Source organism: Tupaia chinensis, unplaced genomic scaffold, assembly GCF_000334495.1.
Source record: "Tupaia chinensis unplaced genomic scaffold, TupChi_1.0 Scaffold000251_1, whole genome shotgun sequence".
Taxonomy (NCBI): domain Eukaryota; kingdom Metazoa; phylum Chordata; class Mammalia; order Scandentia; family Tupaiidae; genus Tupaia; species Tupaia belangeri.
The window spans coordinates 4411275-4427944 of NW_006159731.1; the positions used below are offsets into that span (position 1 = coordinate 4411275).

Genomic DNA, 16670 nt, shown 5'->3' on the forward strand with positions numbered 1-16670 from the left:
AATAATTCTTAAAGAAAAAGAAAAGAGGTGTTAGAAATAATTAGATTTATTTGCTGTGCTACTGCTGATGAGCAGCTGAGAAGAGGTGCCAAGTCATAAGAGACACTAAGCCATCCTGAGGTTAAATTTGATGGGTAAAATGTTATACATAAGTATTTCTAAATTTGTGAGCCACATGGCAAGTCCCTAGAGATTTGTCAATTCCTCACAGTCTATATTTTCTGTTTATCAAAACCTTGTACTGGTTTATCTGATAATGGATAATAACAGCATACCTTACTAGTCATAATTTTAGTTACTTACTTGAACTTTATACTTGTTATAAATTTTTACCATATATTTCACTTTTTAAAAACTACCAGTGATGCTATTAGTCATTTTAAGTATTTTATAACCTACAGCTAGTTTTTTGTTGTCTTACAATAATGTTCCCAGGAAAGCACTTAAAATCAGCTATGAGCCAGCATGCTTCATCTTCAACAAAGAAGGAATGTCTCAGAGTACTGTGCAAAAGGATGATGCCAAGTGCTTTAGGGTACAGGCTTCTCATGCTATTTTTAAGAACATTTTTAAGACCATACTAGTAGACTGAGTTAGGATTTCTAGAACTCTAGTCAAGAAGCAGGTAAAATTATAGTGGAACAAGAATTAATTATATAAAATTAACTGATAATGGATAATTACAGATTTGTTTTATAATACTATTGATACTGCTTTAATTATATTTTCTACAAAGCTAAGAAAATCCTCTCTCTTTCTTCTTAAGACATTTAGGAGTTGGTCCTGTGACCCAGTGATTAAGGGAGCTGAATCCCACATGGCCGACCATGATCCAAGTCTTGGGCCTGGCAGCTTGAAAACCATACTGGGCATGTGTGCATGGATGCCCGAAATCTAGATTGGAAGGAGAAATGGAGAAGGGAGTATAGCGTGACTATGCCCAACTGGACAGTGCATTCACCTTCTCCACTGTTTGTCTCTCTGGTGAGCACACATGCTCTCTGGCAAATTAAAAACAAACAAAAAACACCAAAAATAAAAAACTTACAATTAAGTAGTCTGCTTTGTAAAAAGAAATATTTGGCATATCATTCTCTCAGTGTGGCCCTCCAGAATTCATAAACTCTTAGAGCTATTTGCATATGTTCAATAAAAATCTATCTTCCTTTTAATTAGGACATAGTTAGAAACATTGGTTGTGTAACACAGGCCTTACCTGGAATAACATATTTGAGAATATGCTCACTTAAGCAGATATGACCAGACACTTTTAAGGAACTAGGCTGACTTTATGGATCCAATGCTCACAAAGTCCTTCCACAGAAAGCGGCCTGGTCCCTACTTACAGGGTTCCCAGCCTGGCAGGTAAAAGGAACCTTATGATTCTAGGGTATCGTGAGAAAGGAGAAATTTGTCTAAATTAAGATACTGCAGAAGAAATCTAGTGATAAATTGTTGGCTTGTCTTCCTAGCCTGAAGAGACTTTAAAAAGTCTAATTAATATAAGATTCCTTATAAAAACTCTGATTAAAGGAAACTTAAAGTTTATATGGCAAGTTTACACCTATGTAAAACGCAAGCCAAATGTCAGACCAATATTATTTTGTGATCGCTAATAATCTGACTGTCATCAAAGATGGGGGAGGAGTAAATTTTGCTTCAACATAAAACTGTGTTGTCTCTAGCATACCCTTCCCCTTCCAGGTTATCCGACTTGGGCATAGTTTCTTGTCTTTCAGCTATATGGCAACTCCTCTTAAGTTGTACACAACTGATATTTGTGTGAATTATGTCCTGTGTTCTACTGGTAATATGAGTTGACCAACTCCCTAAAAGAAAACAATTTTGTCTATTTGAAATTCACCTAATCACTTCCTTTTTTTCCATATGAGTTTTGCTGTCTTGACTTTCACTCTGAGTTGATTATCATAGCTACCACGCATCCTTATACGTGCAAGATGAATTTTTACTTGCATTATTTATGTGTATGAGAGTCAGGACTACCTTTGTTTTGAAAGTTGTCTTTTTAACAGATATAGATATAGATGTGTGTGGAAATGATCATTTAAGAGGTTAAGTGGAAGTCCAGACCTTACTGTCCACTTCTGGGATAATTCTAAATCTTGTGCTGCATCTCCAATGATCTTGTTCTTTATTTTCCTGGACCCACGGCTGGGACCTGTCTGTGTCCTTCCCTGCTTCTACCTCCTATCACTTCAGAGGCAAGTTTTCCTCCCCAATAGACTCACTATGAACAGAATGCAGTTTCACAGCTTGTCCTCTGGCCCTCCTTCATTTTGAGAATTTCAAAGAGTTTTTACAGCTAACAACAATGAGGAAAACACAGGGGGTAAAATGACATACCAGAGGAAAGTCACAAAGTTTCAAATCAGATCAAACAGGAAAAAAAAAAGCTGTTTCTGGCTTTCATTAGCATGTAAATGACAGTAGATCCCAGTCTTCTACCATCCAAATTTTCCACAGCTGTCCTCCATCTCCTCTCTCCAAGATGCAGCTTTCCCCTCCTCCTCCCCATCCTTCAACCCCATCACATAACACAAAGAAAGACAAAAGCCACACGGGTGAGAAAGGTGGATCTTTTCAGTACACAAAGAACTGAAGTAAATAAAGTTCATCTACATTTCAGAGGAAACCCTAGATATTCTTTTTTTTCCCTTTTACAAAGAAAGGTTATCTTTGAAGAGTTCCTCTGGAATGGATGCAGAGTTTAAAGGGAAATGTTTAGGATGAGGCCCTGGGGTTAAAGCCAAAAGACACAGGGATATGTATGTTTTCTTTGTGAGTGAGTGTGTGGGGGTGGAGAGAGGCGAGAACTGGGGGAGTGTAAGAAGAAAACAGAGCCATTCTTTTCTTCTTTCCCACTCCTCAATTTCATAGAACCAGCAGTATGTTACTGAAAGTGAGTATGGTGAGGAGAGAGAGCTCTACAAAAACAGAGGTAAGAGGGGTAGTTGCAGGAATTATCAACAGCAGGAGCAGAGAACTTAGCCACAGAGTTGAGGCCTTTCTTATATATAAACCTGCACAATATCTTATTTGGTTACACAGAAAACAGGTGATTAACAGAGGATTTTGTTAAATAATACAAGTCTCTATCAATATTTTTTATTATATGTGATATATTTTATAATTATTTGAGATACAAGTTTCCACTTATCCTTGAACTCATACTAAAGAACAAAACTGTATTTCCTTTTCTTTCTTTTCTTGGGGGAGGTTTTTGCTATAGGGTGAGGGCCAGAAAGACAGAGAGAGAGACAGACAGACAGACAGACAGAAAGCAAGAAATCACCCCCCGGGGGGGATGGCCACACTGCAATCCTTTCTCCTCCATTCTCATCTTGGGATTTTGGACATGCATGCACACACGCCCAGCATGAGTTAAAGCCACCAGGTCTGGGAATCGAACCGTGGTCAACTACATGGGAGTTCAGTGACATTACAACAACTGCTGGTCCCCTTTTCTTTTTTTAAAAAAAGGTTTTTGCCATAGGGAACACGAACTACCTGAGTTTAGGCCACTGGGTCCGGGACTCGAACCGCAGTCAACTACATGGGAGTCCAGCAACAAGCCATTATGCCAACTGCTGGTCCCAGATTTCTGAATATAGTACAAAAAAAGTAAAATACAAACTATACTGTAAGACCTGTGAGAGAGGAACAAACTGCTATGAAAAATAAAAAAGTTTATAGGGGGGTTGAAAAATGGAGGGGGGAACCAGCAGTTAGTGTAATGGCTATGTCACTGGATTCCCATGTAGTGTGCCGCAGTTCTAGTCTCAGACCTGGTGGCTAAAAACTCATGCTGGGCACGTGTGCATGCGAGCGTGCATGCCCAAGATCCCGCGAGGAGAATGGAGAAGGGATTGCGGTGGCCATCCCCCCTGGGGGTTGATTTCTCGCTTTCTGTCTCTCTGTCTCTCTCTGTCTGGCGAGCACACGCGCCCTATAGCAAAAACCTCTCCAAAAAAAAAAAAGAAGAAAAATGGAGGGGAGGGAGAGAAATAAAATTAGGAAAAAAGGTAACATAAAACAAGTTTGAGGACTACGTTGCAGTTTCATAGGCAGGGATGAGGATAAGAAAGAGAACAGTATGAATGAGGTTGTAGATGGAGGAAAATACATAGCAGATTTGTGGATGAAGGGGAGAAAGGAAAGCTGAAGCACAGTAGGATAAAGCTAGATTGGTGCTTTGGTGATAGGTTAGTATATACAGATTGAGTATCCCTTATCTCAAATACCTGGGGCCAGGTGTTTTGGATTTCAGATTATTCTCAGATTCTGGAATATTTGTATATATGTGAGATTATTTTGGGATAGGACTGAAGTCTAAATATGAAATTCATTAATGTTTCATATGCATCTTCTACACATAGCTTGAAGGTAATTTTGCACTATAATATGTGTGTGTGTGTTGTGTGTGTGTATAATTATTTTTTATTGCAGCATTTTAACTGGAAAACATCACATGAGGGGTCAGGTATGGTATTTTCCACTTGTGAAATCATGTCAGTGCTCAGAAAGTTGCAAATTTTAGAGCACTTCTAATTTCAGAGTTAGAATGCTCAACCATGCTGTTGAAGAACTTTATCAGTTGAGGAATTTATCTATTAGGCACAAACCCTAAAAGATGTTTCAATAAAGGGTACTTTAAATTTATAAAAAATGTATTAAGGCAGTATATATAATGGTTTAGACTAAAGGTCAGCTAGCATTATTTGTAGAGGCCCAAGTGGCAATTATTTTTAGACTTTGGGGGCAATATGGTCTCTATGACAATTACTCCATTTACCACTGTAGTTGATAAACAGTCACAGACAATACACACATGAGTGAACATGACTCTGTTCAAATAAAACTTGCTCACTCACTTACAGATACATGGCCTTCTTACTTACGTTACTTAATGTCTCTAAACCTTGGTTTCCTAGAACTATATAAAACAGGAATAATAACTGTTCCTGCTTTAGAGTTGTAGTGAGGATTAAATGAGAGTAATGGAAAACACTTAGCATAGTAGCTAGCTCAAGATTTAGTGTTTATGGGGAACCAGCAGTTAGCGTAATGGCTATGTCGCTGCACTCCCACGTAGTCGAGCGCGGTTTGCGTCCCGGACCCGGTGGCTTAAAACTCATGCCGGGCGCGTGTTCATGGGTGCCCAAGATCCCGAGAGGAGAATGGAGGAGAAGGGATTGTGGCGTGACCATCCCCCTGGGGGGGTGATTTCTCCCTTTCTGTCTCTCTAATGTCTCTGTCTGTCTGGCAAGCACACGCACCCTATAGTGAAAATCTCTCCAGAAAAAAAAGATTTAGTGTTTATGAATGTTAGCTTTTGTGATCATGATCCTTATTACCCAAGTCTCATAATTAGAAGGTATTTAAATATTTCTAAAAGTGATTGGATCTAAAAAAAAAAAAAACTCCTTCCTTCCTTACTGATTCTCTACAATACAACATTTTATGTCAAGGGAGATGATAGTCATGGCTTTTCTTTCTTTTTTTTTGCTAGAGGACACAAGCACTCACCAGAGGGAGAGAAATCACCCTTATGGGAATGGTAATGTCACAATCCCTTCTCCTCCATTCCTCCCTCGTTTTGGAACATCTGAGTTGTTTCTCAAACTTCTGCTTCATGATTCAAGCCACGCAGTTGGCCACGTGGGATCTGGCAGCTTCAAACATCAGGCCATGAAGCTGGCCAAGTCTTAAGTTTCTGCCATAGGGCACATTCGTCAGAGAGAGAAAGAGAGAAATCATCCCTTGGGGGGTTGACCACTCTGCAATCTCTTCTCCTCCATTCTCTTCCTGGGATTTTGGGTATACATGCACACACACCCCCAGCATGACTTTCTTTATTTTCTCCTTAGGAGAGATTTTTGCCATAAGGTGTGTGTGCTCGCCAGAGAGAGACAGACAGAAAGCGAGAACTCCCCTCCGCCCCGGTGATAGCTATGCTGCAGTCCCTTCTCCTCCATTCTCCTCTCAGGATTGGGCACACATGCACACGCAACCAGTATGAGTTTTAAGCCTCTGGGTCCGGGACTCAAACTGTGGCTGACTACAGGGGAGTCTGGCGACGTAACTATTATGCATGATTTTTCAAGCCACTGGATCTGGGACCCTCTACCATGTGGGAGTTCAGAACCTTAACCACTGTGCCACCTGGTGGTCCTGGTCACCGCAGTCCCTGTTCTTTCCTTTTTCTAATGCCAGAGGGTGCATATGTGAGGGCAGTTTAGGAAGACAGAGAGAAAGTGTTCCCCAGTGGGGCTTTGTCATGCCTTTCACAATCACCTTTTTTCTATTCTTCTTTCCTGTCAGGATTCTGGGCACATCCCAGCCATGTTTTCAAGTTACTGGGGCTGGGATTTGAATCTTGTATGACCCTGTGGAATACAGTTCCCTCCACATAGTGCTTAACCACTGCATTATGGGGCTGACTCATCTTTTCTTTCTTTCTTTTTTTTTAAAGAATTATTTTATTGAACTTTATTTTATTTTATTTATTTATTTATTTTAATTTGACCAGAGAGGGACATAGTGAGAGAAAGAAAAAGCAAGTTGCTATGTCCACAACTTGAACTGTGGTTGGCCACGTGGGAGTCCAGTACCCTTAACTACGGCCCCATCTCATCTTTTGCATTAACATGTAAAGGTAAGGGAAATGAGAAAACTTAAAAGGAAATGAAAGGTAGGCCATTTATTTTTAGAATAGTCCCTAATATACAAGTTACCTTTTTTTGTGTATCTATTTTGCCCTGACCTATTTCTAGATACTATTGAAAGGTGTGCATTTAAATGCTACATAGGCATAATTTTTGTCAAATTTTACTTCAACACAAAAGCACCTGTAAACAAAAACATTTTTCACTCTAGAGCATATAATGAACAAGGCACTGAGATAGGTAGGTAGAGAGATAATCACGTATATGTCGATCCATGGGCATAACCCTATTAAGTCTATCGTTTTTAAATAATACCCAACACAAAATTCTATTTCAAAGATGAAGAAACGTGTTTATCTCAGGCTAAGTAAAGTGAAACATGACAAGTTCAAGCTCTCCATGAGGTAGACAATTATAGAATTAGGATCTTAGTTACACATCTCTTAGTCAGGTGGTCTTTGCACATTAGTGCTTCTGAACCATTTTTGTAATGCCTTAAATTATAAAAACACTGGTTAATCAAATGGTTAATGGCACTAGCATGCAACGAAATTATGTTGGGGTAGGGGGTCAGTTTGTATGTCCCTTACCACTAGGTACCTACCTAAGAGAGATGAATCAGAATGGAGGAGATGCTGTGGAATTTGGAAAAGACCTTTCCCCATGATCCTGTAACACTTTATGCTGTGTAGTTAGACCTTGCTTCCAGTACAGCTGAATAGGATGTATCCATATAATACCAAATGTTAAATAAATGAGGCAGATAACAAAAACTATAGTGAATCAAGGTGGAATAATCTTTTTTTTTTTGAGAGGTTTTTGATATAGGGCGCATGCGCTCGCCAGACAGAGACATAGAGACAGAAAGCGAGAAATCACCCCCCAGGGGGGATGGCCATGCCGCAATCCCTTCTCCATTCTCCTCTTGGGATCTTGGGCACGCACGCACACGCACCCGGTGTGAGGTTAAGCCACCGCGTCCGGGACTCGAACCGTGGTCAACCACATGGGAGTCCAGTGACATAGCCATTATGCTAACTGCTGGTCCCAAGGTGGAATAATCTTGAGGACTTTCCTAGGTGATGAGAAGAGCTTCAAATTCCTAAACAAAGGAATATATTTTATAAAGTCATTCATTTGGGGCCAGCTGTGTACCACAGTGGTTAAGCACTGTGCAGAGGGAGTTGGATCCCAAACAGCTAACTGCAGCCTGAAAAACACCAAGTACATGTGCACACATCTAGGATCCTGACAAGATAGAGAAATGGAGGGAAAAGGAATAGTGGCATAACCAGACACCATCAGGGGTCGGGGTGGGGTGCCTTCCCTCTCTCTGGCATGTATGTATGCCCTCTGGCAAAAAAAAAAAAAAAAAATTAACCAGATATTGAGTGGTCATTATATGTCAGGTTTCGTGCCAGGTGCTATAGATGAAGCAGTGACCAAGGCAGACCTAGTTACTGCTCTGTTAGCCTACATTTTATAAGTCACTATCCACTAAGATTTTTCAAATTTTATTTTCTATTGACTTTGATAATGTTCCTCAATTTTCTTACCTGGGAAGTAAATACCAGATTGGAAAAGCACCTGATTTCAATAGCAGCAGTGACTAGTTCACACCTGCAATTAACATGGCAAATGTAGTCATGCAGTCCTTGTGACTACTTAGAGACTAACCCAGGGATTTAACAATTTAATTAGATTTCCTGTTATTAAACTTACATTACACCCTTCAAATGAATAATTTCAAGGTGTCAGACATAAAATATGGTAAGCTGAAAACATTAATAGAACTGTTTTTCATGCTATGTTACAGTTTAATGAAAAAGCAATGTTATTTTAAATCAAAATATATTTTAAAGACTATGAACACTTTTATAACAATTATGTAATTTAGAATTTAAGACTTGCTAAGAAAGTATTAAGAACCTGCACTTAAAAAACCTTTTTTAAGAAAGTTTTTTAAGTCTATTACTAATAACATAATAGGATAGACTTATATACCATTATATACTAACTTACAATGTGTCAGTTGCTATTCTAAGCACTTTGCTTTTACTAACTCATTTAATTCTTACAATAATTCCCATTGTACATATAGGGAAAAAGAAATAGAAAATCATACAGATCGTAAGTGACCCCATATGGATTCAAACCAGGTAGCTTGGCTTCGGAATTTTAATCATAAACTATACAATACCAAGTAGGAAGGAAAAGCAAATATTTTTGATAATAACAGAAACCTTTATAATAGTTTCACATTTATTTGTCAAGTATGTTAGAAAAAAATGATCTTTTACAATGATATGGCACCTTCTATAACAATGACTTAAACTAAGACATTATTTCATCTGAATAGATAACTAAGTTAGATTCAAACTCAGTTTGGTCTGCTAGAACAACAGGATGCATTAGGTACCAATGTAGAGCAGCTCATTTGAATGTAGGGAAGACAACAGATATGAGAGATGGAAGGAGATGAAGGTCAAATCTAGTAGTTACCAAGTGCCCTTTACATATCAGGTACTGGATCAGGTACACCTACTTCATGATAATAGTGCCCTTATTTCAACTATGAAGAAACAATAAATTCATTATAAGATTAATCCAAAATCATGTAACTTCAGAGCAATGTATAACAAGGATTAGAATCAAATTGGTCTTACCAACTTTCACTATAGTGCATTGACTTAATAGCAGAAAGCGAGAAAAAAAGAAAATTTGCTTTTTTCTTAATCTTGAGCTAATGCTTAGTATTAGGTCTACCACAGAAAAGTAGCAAATGTAGATATTTAGGCTTAAAGGAAATTTTTTAAAGAATATGATAACTATTGTCAAGTAACTGGAGAGCTATTAGAACAATAGGCATTAGACTTTGGTTTAAAGTAAGAAAGAAATTAATAAACAATGGTGTCAAAACTAGAATAGGCTGCCATATGATATGCTCAGTTAGAATTTAAGTAACCAAATGTTAAAGGTTTTGCAGAGGGATTAATAAGCAAGGAAGGTACTAGACACGTACTTTTTAGTCCCTGCTCGTCGTCTAAATGAGAGCAGTTTGGCTTTTACATGTTGCATGGGCATTTTATTTTAGGTTATTTTTTTTGAAGAAGGTATTCTGTCTAAAACCCACCAGATTATATACACTGAAAGATTTCTTTCAACTCAAATCTTATATTTATGAATGGTTTTAATTAAGTTTAAACACATAATATCCTATCTTAACTTTGTCAACCCCTCCTCCCATAAAACCATACATACCATTTTTTTCTGCAAAGGCAACTGCATCTTCTTTAGTGCTGAAGGTTAGAACCATGTTGGACAAGGGATCAGCACTGTAAGAAATAATATTTATCCAGGAGTTAATATTAAATTTCAACTGGAACAAAAACACAGTATTTATTTATTTGTTTGTTTGTTTATTGGGCAGGGTTTTGGAATAGGGTGCATGTGCTCGCCACAAAGAGAGAGAGAGAGACAAAGACAGAAAGTGAAAAATCACCCCCATAGGGGTGATGGCCAAGCCACAATCCCTCCTCCTCTATTCTCCCTCGGGATCTTGAGCACACACGCACAGGCACCTGGTGAGAGTTTAAGCCACCGGGTCCAGGACTCAAACTGTGGTCAACTACGTGGGAGTCCAGCAACATTGAAGGTTAGAACCATGTTGGACAAGGGATCAGCACTGTAAGAAATAATATTTATCCAGGAGTTAATATTAAATTTCAACTGGAACAAAAACACAGTATTTATTTATTTGTTTGTTTGTTTATTGGGCAGGGTTTTGGAATAGGGTGCATGTGCTCGCCACAAAGAGAGAGAGAGAGACAAAGACAGAAAGTGAAAAATCACCCCCATAGGGGTGATGGCCAAGCCACAATCCCTCCTCCTCTATTCTCCCTCGGGATCTTGAGCACACACGCACAGGCACCTGGTGAGAGTTTAAGCCACCGGGTCCAGGACTCAAACTGTGGTCAACTACGTGGGAGTCCAGCAACATAGCCATTACACCAATTGCTGGTCCCCCAAAACACAATATTTAAAATGAAATGTTTACTAAACAGTTGCTATAATATCAAGCAAGTACAATAGTGATATAACATTTTAATTATAATAATCACTTTAAAACTGTTAATAATCTAAATACCATTTCCTGTGTTAAATTTGAGAGGTTTTCTAGCATTGTTGTCAAACTTTAAGACATTCTGCTAACCTTCAATAAAATCATTTTATTCAATTCTTAAAAAGAAAACAAAAGAATTAGAGTTGAACAAAACACCCAAAAAAGATTCTCAAACTGATCTTCCAAATGTTATATCAAGAAGGTTACCCATGAGTACAACTGCCAATACTACCATTACTCAAAAAAATTGTGGGGCTGGCAGGTGGTGTGGTGGTTAAATGCGCTGGACTTCCACATGGCCAACTGTGGTTTGAGTCTCAGACCTGGTGATTTGCTTTCTCATTTCTCCTCTCTCTGATCAAACTGGAAAAAAAAAATAGTGAATAAAGTTAAAATAATTCTTTTAGGAAAATAGATAGCAACAGCACCTATTCTTCTTAACCAACTGTTCATCATAAATATTCTTTTAAAGCATAAAGCCACTTTAAAATAAAGCTTGAGCCAGCCAGCAGGTAAGGTGCTATATCCCACATGGCTGATTGTGTGCTTCTAGTCCTGGACCCAGTGGCTTAGATGTTACACTAGGTGCGTGTGTATGCATGCCCAAAATCCTGAAAGGAGAGTGGAGGAGAAGGGACTGTGGCATGGACATCCTGGGAGGGAGGTGGTTTCTCACTTTCTTTTTCTCTCTCTGCAAGTCTCTAGCAAGCTCAGACATCTACAGCAATCAATCAGTCAATAAAATAAGCTCAAAATTCTGACATCCAACTGGGTTTTTCAAACTGGATAGTGTTAATGTTTACAACTTTACACAGACACTTCACAAAATACCTTCATATATCTTCAGAAATGTCACTTTTATTTTTATGTTTATAACACAGCGGAATACTGCTTGCTACAAATCTTAATTACAAGTCTCTCAGAGGTATAGCACTGGATGAAAAATTATTATAAAAGGTAGAGGAAAGGATAGCCAGTGGTATAGTAGCTAAGGTAGCCACATAAGGATCCCCCATAGTCAACAGCTCTGTGTCCTGGCAGTTTGAAAAACACACCAGGCATGTGTGCACACACACCCAACATCTCTAGAGGAAATGGAAGAAAAAGGAGTGTGGCAAGGCCATCCCCTTGGGGGGGGGATGCTTTTTCACTCCTCCCCACCCCAGCAAGTGTATGCACCTTTTAGTATTTTTTTTTTAAGAGAGATTCTTCTATAGGGCACGTGTACTTGCCAGAGAGACAGAGAGAGGCAAAGAGACAGAAAGCAAGAAATCGCTCCCCAGAGGGGGTGGCCATGCTGCAATCTCTTGTCCTCTCAGGATCTTGGGCAGGCACACACACATGCTGAGCATTAGTTTTAAGCCGTAGGGTCTAGGACTCGAACCATGATGGACTATGTGGGAGTCAATAGATATAACCATCATGCCACCTGCTGGTAGCATATTTTTTTTCTTAAAGGCAGAAGTAAAAAATACAGAAAGGCAGGCTCAGAAAGTAATTTGGGTAGTGGAAAGATAGGAGATACACACAGAAGAGAACACTTGGAACATAGGACTCACTGACACAAAAACCCACAGATTGCTGCTGTGGAAGCTCTAGTCATAAATTATGGTTGCTATTCTGAGATTCCTATGAGATCTCTAGGGTCTTATATATTCTTATTGTAAAGCCTACTTTTAGGTATAAGAGGTTCACATGGTTGACTATATAAAAAAACAACAGGTGTTAATTTTATATTGATTCCTCCTTTTTAAAACACATAATTTCTCAGTTGATAGTTAACTATGTATACAGAGTTCAGCATAAATATAATCCAGTAATTTGCTAAATCTTGATAGGCACACTGGCTTAGTGTGAACGAGAATCAATACAGAGGAAAAAAATATATATATAGGAAAATCTCAGGAACCAGGAGATCGGAGCACCCTCTCCTGCAAAGACAGCACAGCCTTTATGATCGTCTGCATTTATGTTACTATATATAAAGTACATATAGCAATAACATGCATCAATGTATCACCATTCTTCTGGCCACCTGGTTTCTACCCTTTGCATTCTCCTTCATCTCCTGCATTTTATAGCTATTTTCAAGGTTATGTTGTCACTACTTTACACTTTTTAATTTCTCCCTGAACTTTAATACCTTCCTAACTAATCTGTCTTCTTTCTTGACTTCAGTATACCCTTTGCCATGTTGCCAAATTAATCATGTTAAAGTTGAACTCTGATCTGTTCAAAACTTTCAAAGTGTGTTCATGGTCTACCACATTAACTTCAATCTCTTGCCCTACCAGTTAAGTACTTTAATAATATGAACAGACACACTTCCCAGACTTCTTTATACTAATTCTCCTTAGAATAAGTAACCAACTGGGACCAGTAGTTGACGTAATGGCTATGTCACTGGACTCCCATGTAGTCAACCGCGGTTCGAGTCCTGGACCCGGTGATTTAAACTCACACTGGGCGCGTGTGCGTGCGTGCCCAAGATCCTGAGAAGAGAATGGGACTGCAGTGTGGCCATCCCCCCTGGAGGGGTGATTTCTCACTTTCTGTCTCTCTGTCTCTCTGTGTCTTTCTGGCAAGCACGCGTGCTGTATAGCAAAAACCTCTCCAAAAAAAGAGAATAACCAACTAATCAAATCAAATTGCTAACTGTTTCTATAAATTTAATCTGTACTTTTCCATCAGTTCAATTTGATCCTTCCACTTGGAATATTCCACTACTATCTCCACATGGAAGTCCATCCAAACCATTCCTATGATTTACCTAGAATATAGGTATTTTCTACAAAATATTTCATAGTCTATCCTTCTCAAACTGTACAGAATCTCTGCCTCGACCAAATATAATTTGTGCTGGGACCAGCAGTTAGCGTAATGGCTATGTCATTGGACTCCCATGTAGTCGACTGTGGTTCGAGTCCTGCACCCGGTGGCTTAAAACTCATGCCAAGTGTGTGTGCGTGAGATCCTGAGAGGAGACTGAAGAAAGGATTGCGGCATGGCCACCCCCCCAGGGGGTGATTTCTCACCTTCTATCTCTCTGTCTCTCTGGCGAGCGCACGAGCCCTATAGCAAAAAATCTCTCAAAAACAAAACAGAACAAATATAACTTGTGCTTTTTACCTACGGACTTTATTTGCTCAGTTACTGAGGTTGCAATTTGGGTAATAGCAGAATAGTTTAGATACCATTAAGAATATTGTAGGGCCAGCAGATGGTATGGGGATCAGGGCAGTTGTATTCTATATGGCCGACTGAGAGAATGGAAACGAAAGAATTATGGTGTGTCCACCCCTGCTGGAGAGTGTTTTTTCACTTTCCTTCTCTCTGGCAAGCACATGCACACTATAACAAAAAAGAAAGAGAGAGAGAGAAAGAAAGAAAAGAATCTTTGTAACTAATGGGAGAAGGTCATAGGGTACTGGCCAGCAGGTGGCATGGAGGATAAAGCACTGCCTCCCACATGGCCAGCTGCACAGTTCAAGTCCCAGACCTGGTGGCTTGAAAATCATGCTGGGCCTGTGTGAGTGCGTACCCAAAATCTCAAGAGAAGGGACTACGACATGGCCAAACCCCTTGAGCGGGTGATTTCTCACTTTCCCTCTCTCTCTCTGATGAGTGTGTATGTCCTCTAGAAAAAAAAAATATATATAGTAATAATAATTATAATAATTAACAAGTTTAGAAGAAGCTGATCCCAATTTGCATGGATGACTTTTTTTTTTTGAGAGGTTTTTGCTATAGGGCGTGTGCACTTGCCAGACAGAGAGAGACAGAGAGACAGAAAGCCGGAAATAACCCCCCAGGGGGGGTGGCCACGCCACAATCCCTTCTCCTCCATTCTCCTCTCGAGATTTTGGGCACGCACGCACATGTGCCCAGCATGAGTTTAAGCCACCGGGTCCGGGACTCGAACCGTGGTCGACTACATGGGAGTCCAGCGACATAGCCATTACGCTAGCTGCTGTCCCTGGATGACTTTTATGATTCCATGATTTCAGTGAAGTAACTCAAGTAATGGTGGTATAAACAGATATATGAAACTAGAAGTAGAACCTGAATATGTAACTTACTTGCTGCAGTTTCATGACAAAATTCAAACGGACTTGCTTTTGATGAATGAGCAAAGAAAAGTGGTTTCTTGAGATGGAATTTATTTTTGATGAAGATGCTGTTAACATTGTTGAAATTACAACAAAGGATTTAGATCATTACGTAAACTTTGCTGACAGCAGGGACAAGATGAGAGAGGTTTAACTCAATTTTTCTTATTGTTTTAGGTTTTTGTAATAGGGCACATGTACTAGCTGGAGAGAGAAAGAGAGAAGAGGAAGGGAGAAATGACCTCCCAGGGGATTGGAGGGGTGGGATGGCAACACTGCAATTCCTTCTCCCCTTGGGATTCTGAGCACACATGCACACACGCCCGGTATGATTTTTCAAGTCGCCATGGTCAGCCATATGGTCATCAGCACCTTAACCACCACACCACCTGCTGATCAATAACAGATTCTTGGGGACTAGCAGGTGGCATGGTGGTTAAGGCGCTGGACACTCCTACATGGCTGATCATGGTTTGAATACTGGACCTGGTGGCTTGCTTTCTCACTTTCTCTGTGTCTCTCTCTGGTCAAATTAAAATAAATTAATAAATAAATAAAATTAAATAACTTTAAAAAAATCTCAGATTCTTTAAAGTTCATTTATTTATTTATAGACAGAGACAAGGACCCCTGACATTATCTTGCCACTGTGCCATCCCTTAGCCTTTTAGCCAGTCAGAATCATGGGCATGTCTGTGAGCATACCTGGCATGCTCAGGTGAACCCAGAATCTGAATCCCAGACTCCCACATAACTTCAGTAGGCACAGCCATCCTACTCTGCCTGTGCCACTGTGATTAGGCCAATTGATTCCAATTAAAAACAAGTTCTAGTATAGGTAAAGTACTATCAAACAGCATCACATGCTATCGGGACATCTCTGTGAAAGGATGGGTCAATCAATTAGGCAAACTTCATCATTATCTTGTTTTAAGAAACTGCCTCAGCTACCCCAACCTTCAACAACCACCACCATGACCATTCAGTCAGTAGCCATCAACATCCAGGCGACACCTGCCACAAGCAAAAGGATTACTCAAGGCTGAGATGGTCATTAGCATTTTAAAGCAATTTAATATTTTTAAATTAAGATACATATTTATTTAAACATTATGCTACTGTAAACTTAACTACAGTAAAGGGTAAACATAACTTTGATATTCATTAGGAAACCAGAAAATTTGCGTGACTTGCTTTATGGCGATAGTGACTTTATTGCTGTAGTCTGGGACCAAACTCACAGTATCTCTGTACATATATCAGATTTACCTAACTAACAATGATAGATTCTGGGAAAAAAAGAAAAAAGCTGTTTGAAGGGACCAGAGAGTGACCAAAAGCAAAAAAGAAAAGGGAGAAAATTCAATCCTTGGATTAAAGGGACCATACTGGATTAGACCCAAGTTTATAGAGCTCCCATCCCCCTCACCCCCCACCCCTTCCCAAAGGCATTCTCCAGTCCAGATAGCTAAGATCACTGAGGACTTCAACCAGGAAGTCACAGGTTTATTAACATAAGGAGTCTGGAAATGGAATTTAGCATTGTCAGAGAAGTTGAAAATTTAAGAGAGAAAGTAAAAAGGAGGAATCACCTGAAGGAGCAACTTTTGAACTGCATGTGAATGAGCAGGCTCTAAAACAATAGCTGAAAAGGCTGAAAATGAGTAGAGATTTTGGCAGCTGTCTATTACAGATGAGACAGTATGGACTGAGGACTTGGTAAATATCTTAGGCTTTCCATTGAAACCTCAG

The 16670-nt window shown here is 39.4% G+C and overlaps 1 protein-coding gene across 1 annotated transcript in view; it reads right to left on the reverse strand.

The window, feature by feature from the left end:
• NDUFS4 (NADH:ubiquinone oxidoreductase subunit S4) overlaps window positions 1-16670 on the reverse strand; it is a 128107-nt gene that overhangs the window by 15900 nt on the left and 95537 nt on the right. The window contains exon 4 of the mRNA XM_006149018.3: window positions 9948-10021. Within this exon, the coding sequence (XP_006149080.1) occupies window positions 9948-10021 (74 nt within the window). The remainder of the gene's footprint in view (window positions 1-9947; window positions 10022-16670) is intronic.